Source organism: Dreissena polymorpha, chromosome 6, assembly GCF_020536995.1.
Source record: "Dreissena polymorpha isolate Duluth1 chromosome 6, UMN_Dpol_1.0, whole genome shotgun sequence".
NCBI lineage: Eukaryota > Metazoa > Mollusca > Bivalvia > Myida > Dreissenidae > Dreissena > Dreissena polymorpha.
In genome coordinates, this window is record NC_068360.1 from 22,247,139 (window position 1) to 22,262,003 (window position 14,865).

The 14,865-nt window shown below is 35.4% G+C and overlaps 2 protein-coding genes across 2 annotated transcripts; both read right to left on the reverse strand.

Moving 5' to 3' along the window:
• Positions 1-185: 185 nt before the first annotated feature.
• Positions 186-1,733, reverse strand: LOC127835501 (uncharacterized). Its single transcript, XM_052361943.1, has one exon. The coding sequence runs from the start codon at positions 1,731-1,733 to the stop codon at positions 186-188; it is 1,548 nt and encodes a 515-aa protein (XP_052217903.1).
• Positions 1,734-1,986: 253 nt separating this feature from the next.
• On the reverse strand, positions 1,987-6,171 carry LOC127835502 (uncharacterized). The gene has a single exon (XM_052361944.1). It carries the CDS (start codon positions 6,169-6,171, stop codon positions 1,987-1,989), a length of 4,185 nt encoding a protein of 1,394 aa, XP_052217904.1.
• Positions 6,172-14,865: the final 8,694 nt, after the last annotated feature.

The window sequence follows — 14,865 nt, forward strand, 5'->3', positions numbered from 1 at the left end:
ACACATTCATTTACCCAAAACAATGAGCTATCAATTTCAAAACTTAATGGCACAATATCAAGGAAATGTTCAACATACATCTATGTACACACAATGACTGTGACACCATATCAATCTATAACAGCCTATATAGATTTCAACAGTTATTCAATGAAAACACTAGTAAGTCACCATTTACTGTGTTTCTAATATCTCACAAGCAATACCATCTCAACAATGGGTCTTACAAGGAAACTCTGTTTTCCTTCGGCATTTATGATACACAATTCAACTTTGCGAATCTTTCCGTCTGTGCTTGGAAAGATTTTGTTCACCCGTCCCTTGGGCCAACAATTGCGGGGTACGTCGTAATCTCTCAGGAGGACTATGTCATTGACCTTTAAGGGACTTTGATCATGATGCCATTTAGGCCTTGTTTGCAGGGATTGGAGAAACTCTTTTCTCCACCTTAACCAAAATTGGTTTGCAAGATACTGGACCCTTTTCCATTGGTCTTTGTACAGGTCCTTAAGGGACATTTCATCAACTGGTTGTTGGTCAAGATCAAGTTTCATAGTGAGAAGTGCAGATGGACTCAAAACTTCAGGACACTCTGGGTCAGTGGATACAGGTACTATGGGGCGAGAATTGATTATTGCGCTAACCTCTGCCATAAGTGTGGCTAGGACATCATGGGTAAGGGTATGAGTGTTCGACAGCATGGATTCTAATATGCGTCTGGAAACCCCTATCATTCTTTCCCATATACCCCCCATATGTGAACTGTGGGGGGAATTGAACACCCAAACACTATTTGTTTTTGCAATGAAGTCTTTAGTGTCTCCGTCTTCTACATTAATCACATCTACTCCAATGTGGTCCGTAGCACCTACAAAGTTTGTACCACGATCTGAACGATACATCTTAACTGGGCCTCGAATGGCGATCAAGCGTCTAAGAGCATTTATGAATGCTGATGATGACATTTCATCGACTACCTCTATGTGAACTGCACGTACAGAGAGACAAGTGAAAAGCACTGCCCAACGTTTAGCGCTCGCCTGTGAGCTTCTAGTCTTACGCGATACAACTTGCCAAGGGCCAAAACAGTCTACACCTACATATGAAAAAGGTGCGTTTTGCTGTAACCTGTCTGAGGGTAAGTCGGACATCTTTTGTTTCTCAAAGCTACCCCTAAGCTTCTTACAAGTCACACAATTGAAAAGGAGAGAGGAAATGGCACGTTTACCTCCAACAATCCAATAACCTGCCTGCCTTACTGCACCTTCAGTGAATAAGCGCCCTTGGTGCTGAACGGATTCATGGTAGTGACGTATGAGCAACTTAGTGACATGGTGTTTTGCGGCTAAGATTATGGGGTGTTTCTCTTCTATTGGAAAGTCACCCTGACGCAGGCGTCCACCAACTCGCAGCAATCCTACATCATCCAGAAATGGATCCAATGTAACCAGAGTACTACTACTACCTACAGGGCTCTGTGAGGAAAGAGCATCAACTTCTGCTTTGAAGCAATCATACTGAACTTCTCGGAGCACAACCTCAGTAGCTCTAGACTTACTCTCTGGGGAACTAGAGATGGAACATCTATGCCAACCTCTCTGACTACAACACTTCTTGAAAGACGAAACAACATGCACTAGAACACTTAGAGCAAGCAGTAATCTACTCCAAGATGAGAAGCGCTCAAAACGGTCTGTTTCCAAGCGAGCATTGCTACCAACAGACGTTTTCATGGTAACAACATCTGTGCAAACTTCAACATCTAATTGTGGGTTTAGAAGTGGAAAGAACTCATTCGACATTGGGGTTTCCTGAGTGCAAAGGAAAGTTGGACCTGACAACCACAAGCCATCCTGCAATTCTTTGGGACTGGCTCCTCTAGTACCGATGTCTGCAGGGTTTTTGTCTGTTGCTACATATCTCCATTGCTTTGGAGAACTTACACGTCTGATCTTTTGAACTCTATTACTGACGTAAGTATGGAACCTACGGGTTTGGTTTCCTATGTAACCTAGCACTACTCTGCTGTCTGTATAGAGTATCGGCGATATTGACACCAAGATTCTCAGAAACTAAAGTGTACAGCTCTGTGGCCAAAACAGCAGCGCAAAGTTCCAAACGAGGAATAGTATGACCTTTAGCTGGGGCGACCTTAGCTTTACCCATCACAAAACTGGCCTTTTTCTCACCAGCACTGGAACACCCTACCACATACACTACTGCTGCTATTGCCTTTTCTGACGAATCTGAGAATACATGAAGTTCAGGATTGGACATTTCTGAAAGTGACACATTGAACAGATTTCTACTGACTTTCACACACTCCAAATCTGCTAAACTGCCTAGCCAATTGTACCACTTGGCCTCAAATTCTGTGGTCAGAGGTAAATCCCATTCTATACCGCTAGCGATTACATCTCTTAAAATCAGCCTGCCATTGATCAAAATTGGCGACAAAAAGCCGATAGGATCAAACACACTATGAATGCTTGAAAGAAGGCCTCTCTTCGTGACGGATCTATCTTGTATATGACAATCGAACAGGAAGTAGTCCTTATTCAAGTCCCACTGAAGTCCTAAACTACGCTGAGTAGGTAAACTCTCAAGATCAAAGTCCAGACGGCTCAAGTCTGTTGACAAATCTTCCCGAGACAACCCTTTCATAACGTCTGGGACGTTTGAAGATATCTTATGAAGCCGAATTCCCTTCCCTGCTAGTGAAGCTTGGGTACGTTCAATCAAACTCCTGGCTTCTGAAACCGTAGGACAAGAAGTAAGACCATCATCCACATAAAAGTCTCTCCGAACAAACTCTTTGACATCTTCGTCAGAATTCTCAACTGATTTCTGCAGACCATAATTTGCTATGGCTGGAGATGGGCTATTCCCAAACACGTGTTTACACATGCGATACTCAACTAGAGATTTTGAGGGGTCATCTTCATACCATAGAAACCGAAGGTAATCTCTGTCACACTCTTTGACACCGAAGCAGTAAAACATTTGCTCTACATCAACTGAAACTGCTACCTGTTCCCTACGAAACCTTAGTAAGACACCAAGCAGACTATTTGCTAGGTCTGGACCCTGGAGCAACACAGAATTGAGCGACACACCATTATACTGACAAGCTGAGTCGAAGACAACACGAATTTTATCAACCTTTTTGGGATGGTAGACTCCAAAGATAGGTAGGTACCAACACTCAGCATCATCTGCTAGCTTAGAAGCAAGTTCTGCATGACCACTAGAAAGCAGGTTACCCATAAAGTCTACAAAATGCTGTCTCTTAACAGGGTTCTTGTTCAGACTATTTTGGAGGGATTTGGCTCTTTGAAAAGCTTGGGCTTTATTGTTGGGAAGCTTGGGTCGTGGTGACTTAAATGGAAGTGGGGCGGACCATTTACTGTCGGAACCTAGTGTGAATTCACTGTCCATAATGGACAGAAACTCTCGGTCTTCAATGGACAATGACGCTTTCTCATCACGGACAGAAGATGCGAACACAAAATCATAAGTCATACAATCTAACTCATGAACATTGTTACATGGCATAAACAGTGAATATCTACCATTATCAATGATATACATGCTTGAACAGTTATTTTGATCAACATTGTCATTTTCACATTTTTCAGACACAACATATTTACTCGAACATGGTGGCAAGATAGAGGCTCTCCCATCACCTACAATGTAGGTTTTATTTACATTTACATTGTTTGTAATATGCGAACTACCGAGACAAGTCTCGCCCACAATAACCCAGCCCAATGGAAGTTTATGAGCATATGGCATATTTGATGCCCCAATCTTCTGATCCATCACATGGTGTGCTTCTATAAGGTCTCTTCCAATCAGAAGGTTGACACTACATGAGGGATCGACTGGTGGGATGTGTGGCGCTAGATCCTTCAGGTGGGAGTACGCCAGGGCGACTTCTGGCGTAGGAATCTCATCTCTGTTGTTAGGCACTTCACACTCGAGCATTGATGGCATATCATATGAAACACTATTTTCATTAACACTTGTTACAACTAGATCAGTGGCTTTTCTGCCATTTTTCACTTCAATGCCGTTACACGTATTAACTGAGTATTCAACAACATCACCCTTGACATTCAATTCATCGAAAAGTGTAGGTGAAGCCAACGATCTATTTGATTGATCATCGATCAATGCGTACGTTTGCATTTTCAGTCCTGTCTGTTTGCTAGAAACTTCCACCAAAACTATTTTAGCACACGACTTCCCGACAAAGCCAGGGGTACCGCAAACTTGAGTGCATGAACTGTTCACGGATGAAGAATTTGTTACACCTTGGGGAGCAGGTACTCTATTCCGCTGCTGAGGCTTCCCGCCATACTTTGACGACACTGCTGGAGTAAAGTGCATGGCCGTGTGGTGGTTGTTGCCACACTCACTGCATTTCAATTCTTTATGACATGAGCCATGGAAATCATCAAGACACTTGAAACACAGAAAGTTGTCTTTCAATAACTTCTTTCGATCAATGTAACTTTTCCTTTTAAAGTCCCTACATGACGCTAACATGTGAGAGTTGGAGTTGTGCAATGGACACTTGAATTTTGCTTGCCTACTTGGTGTGTAAGTACTTTGGTTTGTGTCCACATTCAGTTTGTTCACTCTGACACCCAGGGATCGCTTCTGGGCCTGAGGTGTGGCTATGCTAGTTGTCATTTCATACACAAAGCTAGGATCATTCTTCATCCTGCATTGCAAGTTCAGAAATTCCACAAAGAATGAAAATGGTGGGTACGGCACACTGTGTCTGATTTTGTACTCTGAAGCTTTAACCGTCCACCGCTCTTGTAGATGTATGGGAAGCTTGGCCACGATGGGAGAAACACCATACGACGTGTCATAGAAAGAAAACATGTCTTTGTACTTGGGGTTATCTTTCAGAAAGTTAATTTCTGACACACAATCATACAACTCATAAAGTGCTTTTGAATCTTTAGGATTAAGTCTAGGAAAAGCCTGCAGCCTTTGCCTTAAAGCAATTTCAACTCTTTCTGCTGCTCCATATCTCTCATCTAGACGATCCCAAATTCGTGATCTTGCAGATTCAGCACTGCCAGCACACGACGCGCGAATACTAGATGCCTGTCTGGAGGACTCTGGACCTAGCCACTTAATCATCAAGTCTAATTCCTCAAATGCTGTCACGTCAAGCTCACTCATTACAGTTCTGAAACTTGTCTTCCACATCAGATAGTTTTCACACTTTTCGTCATACCGGTATAACCTGTTCAGTAGAAGTTCCTTTTTAAGCAAGTATTTACTGAAGTCATTTATGCTTTCGACTAAGAGTGATGGTTGCTCTGTTGTAGGTGGTGGTGGTGCAAACTCAGGCGGAATAAGAAATGAACTATCATCATGGATTAAAGTTTGTTTTTCTGACTGTACATTTTGCACCTTTAAAATGTTTTGCTGTTCTGACACTTTAGAAGAATTTTCTAAAAATGTTGCAACCTTTTCCTGAGATGATGGAGAATGACAGGAAAGTTTCGAAAGTACCGACTTATTACCAATAGAATGCACACTTCCTTCGAAAGTTTCTGCCTTTACTATGGCAATTGCTTCTTCTTCCTTCGTGTTCAGTAGCTGCAGCTCCGTTTGCAAATCCGCTTTCCTCCTTTCAGCAACAGCTCTTCTAATTGCCTCATTTTCTTCAAATTCAGCTTTCTCTCTCTTTAATTGAGCTTCCTTCTCAGCGAATAGCGCTTTCGTCTTAGCCGCCTCTGCTTCAGCCTGCAGCTTGACTGATATTACGGATGAATGAGCTGATATCCGAGAACTACCAGATGCAACTGAAGACACTTCTGTTTTATTATCCTCAATTTCTTGTATGGATTCATTAAGTTTACACAAGAATTCTTGTACATTAAATTCTATAGAAGAAATTTTCTTCTTGAGTGAAATGTTCTCAATGTTACTTTCTACTGTACATGTTCTTGACAAATAATTTGAAAAATCACTAGCATTTGCCTCTAATACTTTCTTCTTAGTTAGAAAGTCCCGTTCCACTGCTTTAAGACGTTTAACATCACCCTTCGGTATATCAATTAGAGTAATAGATTCAATTTCATCAAAAAGTGGATTAACAGTGTTTTTGAACTTTTGAACATTTTCTTCGTAAATTTCCATCGCTGGTTGTGTTAACTTTTTGATACGTGAACTAGTTCTTGTGGTCATATTTTATGGCGGTTGTATAGTTCTTATACAGTTCTTTTACTGTGCTGGGCCATAGTTCAGGAATTGGTGGAATCGTACAAATTCAAAGAACAACGCCTTGCCAGTTAACCGTTTTAATCGTAGTAAACGTTACGACCAAAAAGTTGGTAAAAGACTGAAAATACACAGAAAACAGGTTTAGAATGACGTAGACTTATTAAAATACTTTTATGACTAGTGATATTACAATACAATATCTATTTTAACGTGTACCAGTTGTTTAAAGAACATATAAACCTAACACAAGTACGAATAGGTTTGAGTACGAATCTTGAAAATGGTAAATTTTACTATGAAATATTCAAGAAGAAACTCTGAACTTATGCAAAATGAACATTATTACCAATATGACTAAATTAACAATATAAACACAATATCCTTACACTGTGTGGACTAAAGAAAGCCATGAAATTACAAGAAAATAAATGTGCGGGATGCCCGACCAGACGTTTCCGGTTCAATACTAGGTTACATTATACTATTATTAAAGCATCGATACAAAAACAGACACGGCTCGGGAATGAATCGAAAACAGAAATAAATGGAACAGTCGTTCCAGAACATGCATACTAAGCCAGTTTGTCAACAAGTACAATTATACCTGATTAACAATGTCATAAGTTCATGTGTATTTTCTTTTTTCATTTAAAACGGCAAACGGAAAAACTTTGCAAAAGTGACATGTCTCAAACTTAAGTACCATTTTAATTTTTCCTCTTTGAGATATTTTTTAATATGGGAAAACATTCTCAAAAATCCATGGTAAAGGCTATTTGAACAAACAAATTGTAATGAAAGAAATGGAAATATTATACAACAACCATCAATTGATGATCACAAAGAAGAATTGCATCGCAAACTGTATCTAAAATATGAATATCTTAAACGAAAAGGCACTTATGTTTGCGAAGTATCGTTTTTTCTAGGTTTTCCGGTTGCCATATAGACTGACCTGCACACTAAACTGTTGGAATAAAACTTGACTCGAATAATTAGCTCATTAAATAAACTTTTAATTCTTTATTGATGCGAAATATCCCGAATAATTTAAATAAAACTAAGATTTTTAATAACTAGCAAGCATCGTCAGCAACATTAAAAAACCATAAATAGCAGGTTAATACAAAGTAGAAATATGACAATTTCCAAATAATAATTGAATAAAGAAACACTAAACTACATTTTTTATGTTGCAACTGGTGGGATTAACATTACGACAAACAGTAAAAAAAATGTATTTTTTCGGTAAAAACAACGGGTACCATTAAAATTGTCAACTATTTTGCTGCGTTTATTAAGATGTCTGTTGCCACTGTTAGTGGACGCACGTTTATTTATATTTTATATTCATTTAAATTAGCAGTACATAAATATTGTAAATATTTTGTCTTGCAATATGTTCGTAAGTATTCTATTGAACACTTTTATAAGATAATGCCACAGGCACCGGACATTCGGAAATTTACAACAAATGTCTTGGACTTGAAGCAATTTGCGTAATTTAATCAAACTTATTACGTAGTCACATTCAATCCCTCTTATTCAAGAGCAAGCACAAGTCACGCCATGCATGCGTATGTTTGTTACAGTATACGGTGCTTAACTGTAAAGAATAACAGCTCTATCAACAAATAAGTTTGAAGTATTAAATACATCGCAGTCGATCTAACAATATATATATATATATATATATATATATATATATATATATATATATATATATATATATATATATATATATATATATATATCGTTCTGATTATCGTGTTTCTGTCAACTCTTAGCTTGCAATTTAGAAGAATATATGTTAGACATTTATATAATTACATTCTGCCTTTAGAGGTATTTAAATGTGTAACTCAGTCAAGCTGATAGTTAGGTATATCAGATTTCGTCTCATTTTAAGTGTCGTGAAGGTAACAATTCATTCTGCTATTTTTATTAATCTGGCATTGTATATTAGTCAAATTACAATAACAGAAAAATAGAAAATTATTGTTCTTATTTGATTTATTCAATTGAACAGAATATTTATTTTGGATTCTGTAACTCAGTTTTACATATTTATATCATCAAATCCCCGTGCAAGATTGGCAAGGGTCATATTATAGCATGAAAGATTTCAAGGATGCTTAATACATAATGTGTCGCAGACATCGGACATTATTCTAAAGTGAATTAAGTCCACGCAGGAAGTTCAGGAATTTTGGTATACATATAAAAGACAACAACAATAAAAATGAGACAGAGAACACGCTTTCATAAAAAGAATTTTGAACAACAAATAATATTTAAAGCATTTAAATTATTAATAACTGCGATAAAATACTTGTTCAGGTTTCAACTTTATTGACCATCAGTAAACTATACCCCAGACAATAAAAAGTGGACAATCATAAAAATATTTATAAAATCTAGGACATATATACACAAATAAATTTAAAGAATACAAAATATATATTTTAAGAAAGCTAAACATCAAACCGAAGCTAAAGTCTATAATTTATAGATGTCTCTAGTTAAATATTTGTATTATCATTTTGATTCGTAATCTAATTTAATATGTTGATCAATGAAATAATAATAAACTTAAGTCAATAAATATTTAAAAATACAAAAGAATATACAGAACCAACAGGTAGATAAAAGAAAATCGGACTATAATCATTGCCAAAGTGTTCCAGTTTTTTGTCAAAATAAATCTGCCGTCATTGCATACATCGTCAACGTCTTGATCAAAGCAAAACGAAATGACAGTGTCACGCGCAGAAATACCTGTCCGTACATATTAATAAATGTATGGTGCGAAGAAAAAATAACATTCAAATTTTACATCTGAAATTAAATATTTAAATGAAGATAACTTCTAAAATATCCAGGTGTTTTACACAGCATGCACTTGTACATGCCGAAAGTGTAGCGTCTAGAAAAAAGGCCTTGGCAAACAGCGAAGACCCAGATCAAACGCCGCATTATACGGCGTCTCATCAGGGTCTGCGCTGCTTGCTTAAAGGAATTTATGTAAGAAATATTCTAAACATAGAAATAAGTATATTGAACATCCCTAACTTTGGAAAGGATGGAAGATTCCACTAGGCATAAATGGGTTAATAACTAATTGTGTTTTTGTTCAATAAATAAGAATCTAATCGAGCAGAACTGTATTTATTTTTAGCAGATTATTTTGGGAAAGCTAATGTTTAATTTAATGAGGGATAATACATCGCACGAAAGATTTGTAAAAGAGGAAAAATATACCGAAGATACAAATTTAAATTTGCAGGCTAGAACCGCAATAAAACCGAAAAACAATATTGGAGCAATCGTAATAAAGATGCAATAAATTTCAGTGTTTGCAGCTTTTATTAATAGCTTTTTTCAACCGTTAATCAATTATCAAAACTATATAGAGGCTTGAATGTTCGAATATGCTGTCCGTCAAGTGATAATTTTGAGACGAATTTAAATACTTCTCATTCTATACATAAATATGAGAACTGTGTTTAATTAAAAAGCCAAAATAAAATTTTGAATACTTAAATGTTTTATTAAATTATGCTTGTTTTTTTTGTCTGAGTAAATATAACAGAAAACGTTTAAAAAAACACTAGAAAAAAAGCGCACAAACCATACTGATAGTGATAATGTAAACTTGCAACATGTTTTACAAATAACATTTTTTGACTTTAATAATTTTATCTAACGGAATGTTTCGTTTTTTGCCACTCATGATAACATTTTTATGTTTTCACATGCCATTAATGCTGGGGATTAAAGGTTAACACTGACAAAACGAAAATAATGGTGTTTCGCAAGCGAAGTAATTTATTACCATCTGAAACATGGACGTTTGAAGGTCAGAAAATAGAAGTAGTAAATGATTTTAATTATTCATAGATATGTTAGGATGGATAAATACTGGTTTAAACTTATTCAAACCGATAACATAATTTTAAAATCAATTTAAAGTCAAGCTCTAAATGATTGCCAAAATGGTCGTTACAATTGGGTATCTAATATAAAAAAAATTGTTAGACATCTACGGTTTGTCATACGTGTTTAATAATCCAAGCTCTGTTGATGTTAAAATATTTATACCACATTTTAAAAATGTTGTTATTGATACCTATAAACAAGAGTGGTTTCGATCTGTTGAAAATAGCTCTGTTTTAGATATGTACCGTGTATTTAAGCCTATGTTTGTTCACGAAAATTATTTAGATTTACTACCTAAATCACTAAGACACTCCGTCACAAAGCTTCGAACTTCGAGTCTGCCACTTAGAATTCAAACTGGAAGATAGATATGCTGGTCAAAATATACCTCGAAACGAACGTTATTGCATTTGCTGTAACGAATTAGATGTCGAAGATGAGTTTCATTTTGTTTGTAAATGCCCTTTGTACATTGATATTAGAAGAAATTACCTTAAGAAATGTTACTATGTTAAGCCTTCTGTTTATAAATTCCACCAATTGTTGAATACAACGAATAAATTTGAACTAATTAAATTTGCATAATTTGTAAAAGATGCTATGATTTTTAGAAATAATATTTCTAATATTGTTACCTAACTTCAAAAAATATCCTCCATATTTAAAAGAAGTATTTTACCTTGAATTTTCATAACCGGATACGATGCTGCTTATGTTTACATTTTTACTATGTTTATTTCTGTGACATATTTGATTGTGAAATTTATAGTGTTTAGGCGATGGACACTGTGCAAGTCTGAATAAATATGTCTTGTCTTGCCATTGAAAATTATATATATAATGAAAATTGAAGAATACGGTAATATAGCAGGAAGTTTAATAAATGTGACGTAAATGTTAAAACAAATTATTAATTTTTCTTCTCAAGATCAATAACTATTGTCGGTGGAACATTTGGGTATACTAACATGCATGAAAAAAGCCGATGATGAAATCTGCTGTGAAAGCATAACAGCTGATTTGCATCGGAAGGGAGAAAACGAAGGGTTTTAATGTCCTGTCTTTGAAATATCATTGTTGATTTTGATTTAATTGTGTTACATCATGGACCCATGGCTGTGGTCTGATTTCAATCCAAGCAAATCCTTGCAGTAGTAGGCTAAATTAGGAATACTAAGTAATGTAGTTCAAATATCCATTAGTGGTCGTGTGTGAAAAGCATTTCTCGAATGTATTCAAACAACGCTTTGGATGAATGCATATAATCTGATATGGTTTTTTTCCTCCAATAAATGCGTCCTAATAGTATGTAATTATTTTAATGGACGTTGTGTACCTTTGCAAAATGTCAATTAGTGTGATTAGTAACGTCTGATTAGCACCATTCATGGTACTCTGACGACAGTACGCAATTCATAAAAAAGAAGAAAGGCAAACTGCGATGGTTCGTCAACAAAATACATTATTGATACCTGATATCCGATTACTTATTTTCAATTACATTAGTTTATATTAGAATTATGTTTCATAAAACTGGCCTGTACCGTGACCTTTCTTAACAGTACCATGAATGCATACGTTCATTGCTGGTATCATGTATTTAGCTCTGGATTGATACAAAAGACCCATACCTTGCGATAGCGGCGGACATGGGATGTAAAGCACTTATAGTAGCGGTTGAATAGTTTTCAGTAGCTGTAAACGATCGTTTCTTAATTTATCTTTTTCATTATTAAGAGGTGTTAGAAGCGACAATTTAGTATGATTATGACACAATGTTATTCAAGCATTTCCAAACAATTAAATAATAACTATGTGTTAATGGTGGAGCATTCTTAATACCAAATAGTAAATACGTTAAAATACATGTTAACTAAGCTAACTGGTAACATATCATTCATATTGTCAATATTCATGTTTATGATGGGCTGTTTATATAGATGTGACCTGAAGAAAATACTAAAATTATTAAGGTCTGTTAAGATATATGAGTAAAGTAGTAACACATCCATAATTTACAGAAGTATATGCAATAAGCAGGCAAAAATTAATACCCCAGCGTTTGAGCAAAATATGTACTAACAAATATGCAAATGTCATGTTGATTGTCAGGTCATTCAAAACCCATCACAATCTAACAACTAATCAGTACTGTATTTTTGCAAAAAGTATGAAGTTTTTTTTCCAAGGCAAGTGACCAATGACGAAAACAGAACAAGACAACAAAACTTTAGAAAAACATGTTGTATTTAAAACTTCTCAATGGGCACATTGTTGTTTGATCAAACGCCTATAATAATGGAAGTTTTATCTGTCCAGTGCGGTGTTACGTTATAGTTTATTACAGTCTCATCAGCATTTATACCATCACAACATACAATAAAACATAAGCATAATAATTAAATTCTGCCACTCGGATCTATCGAGTTTTAAGAGACTAGAACATGGAGCTTAGTGGTAATACATTATAATTTTTATTATTATGCGCTTAGCAAATATTAAAAATAATTGTCAAACAAACAACAATTACGCCGTCACGGTTACGTTTTTCGAGGTCAATAGAAAAGTCAAGGCGTCAACAAAAGTTATCAATATATTTAAACTGCCATGTGATTTTATAAACTTGGCGGTATTATTTTGTTCTAGTTGTTACAATTGCTATATAAATTTCTGACGAATGAAGCGTTGTGCTCTAACACACTGGTTAAATAATAAGTAAAATAAAATGCCCTCGTTCGTAAACACCGCTAAAACACTTCTGTTGCAAACGAATACTGCTCCACCACAGGTCGTATTTTTTGCGTATTATCATTACATAATTGCAAAAAACGTAAGTATATTATTACACATTAAAATATAGCAATGGATAGTAAATTATGGTTTGTATTTCAGAGTTTTAACGATACATTTTTTATGGTTCATATTTTATCTAAAAAAAGTATTCCAGGGAGCAATATTTTTAGTCTTTTTATAGTTTAAAGGCCCTATAAAGGTGACAAATCAAATTATTATCCATATAAACTGGTCTAATTTTTATCCGTTTTCAGTTACTCTTGCATAAAAATGCTAATAACACAGCTTAGGTGCAACGTTGTCAAGAATTATGGAATATATACCCTTTTCATAATTGGAAAAAAAGTTTACAACTTTGCAACTAACGTGGTGTGTAGTCTCAAAGCGGTGACGTATGCTAAAAATAGCCGAAAGAAAATTCAATTTTAATTCTATTTTAAACAAGTTTTTATCAGCAGAAAGTAACATATAAGATCACCAAAAACGTTTTAACCATTTTATATAGACCTACTTTGTGAGTGATACCGGAAACCGTTGTAAATCAACGATATATTTTTGGTGACCTGAGTCACTTTCACTTTCCAAAGTAGACAGCGATGTAAATAAACTGATTGTTTGTAAACACAATTGACTGGAGGACACTGTATTTTGAGCTCAAAACAAGTTGTATTGCTCATTTTTGTATGTTAATGTTCAATAGCATATATATATTGTTTGTTTATAACATTTATAAAGAAAATATGAAAAAAATATTTTAAAATCGGTAAGTAATTACAGATCGGCACCTTTATAGAGCCTTTAAACCTATTTATTTGAGAAGAGCCTAAGGTTTATTTGAAACGCTCTCGTGTCTGATTCTTGGGTCTAAGATTAGTAATTGTTGTATATGGTGGAGATCTAAAGTACGCCCACACAGCGGGGAATGAACCCATGACCTCCCGGACGCTAGGCGGACACCATATCAACTCCGCCACGGCCATTTGTTTTAACGCCGACCACCTTCACAAAGTATATTCAAATTTCAAATGGCTCGCAGTGGTTAAAACAGTTTTAACATAAGACCATGTCAAGTAGAAATTACGTCCACAATATCTTCGATTGTGATCAAGCATCATACATAGACTGTTTTTGTTGCAAACCGATTTGCAGCGGCTAACGTAGATGTATGACAACGGCATTGCCTTGATTCTCAGCTTCCGTTCTAAACAAACATATGCGAGTCATGAAATTACACAATAGCACATTTCTTTAAATGGTTTTCAAATGCGGAACAAGGCCAGTCTGAGACTAAGTGACATTCTATATCGTGACATTGTTTAAGTCTCACAAACGGGACATTTTTTTATTAGTTTGTCCATCGCAAACACTCATTAAACGTCAATACATAATATGTATACAAATAAAATACATATAAATGTTAAGTCGATAGTAAAGTAGTACGTTTATCAGATAAAATTTCTGACCAATACCCTCTAAAAATGTAGTGAACGAATTATTTACTTTTGCACATGTTGTTGACTTTTGATATAAAGTAGTTTTCTTTTTGTATACTTTTTACAATTGACTACAAAACATGGCAAAAAGCTAGAAATAAAATTAATCCTAAAAAGAAGAAAGGAAAACTGCGATGGTCCGTCAACAAAATACATTATTGATACCTGATATCGGATTACTTATTTTTAATTACATTAGTTAACATTAGACTTATGTTTCATACAACTGGCCAGTACCATGACCTTTCTAAACAGTTCATGAATGCATACGTTCATTGCTGGTATCATGTATTTAGCTCTGGATTGATACAAAAGACCCATACCTTGCGATAGCGGCGGACATGGGATGTACAGCACTTAGAGTAGCGGTTGAATAGTGTTCAGT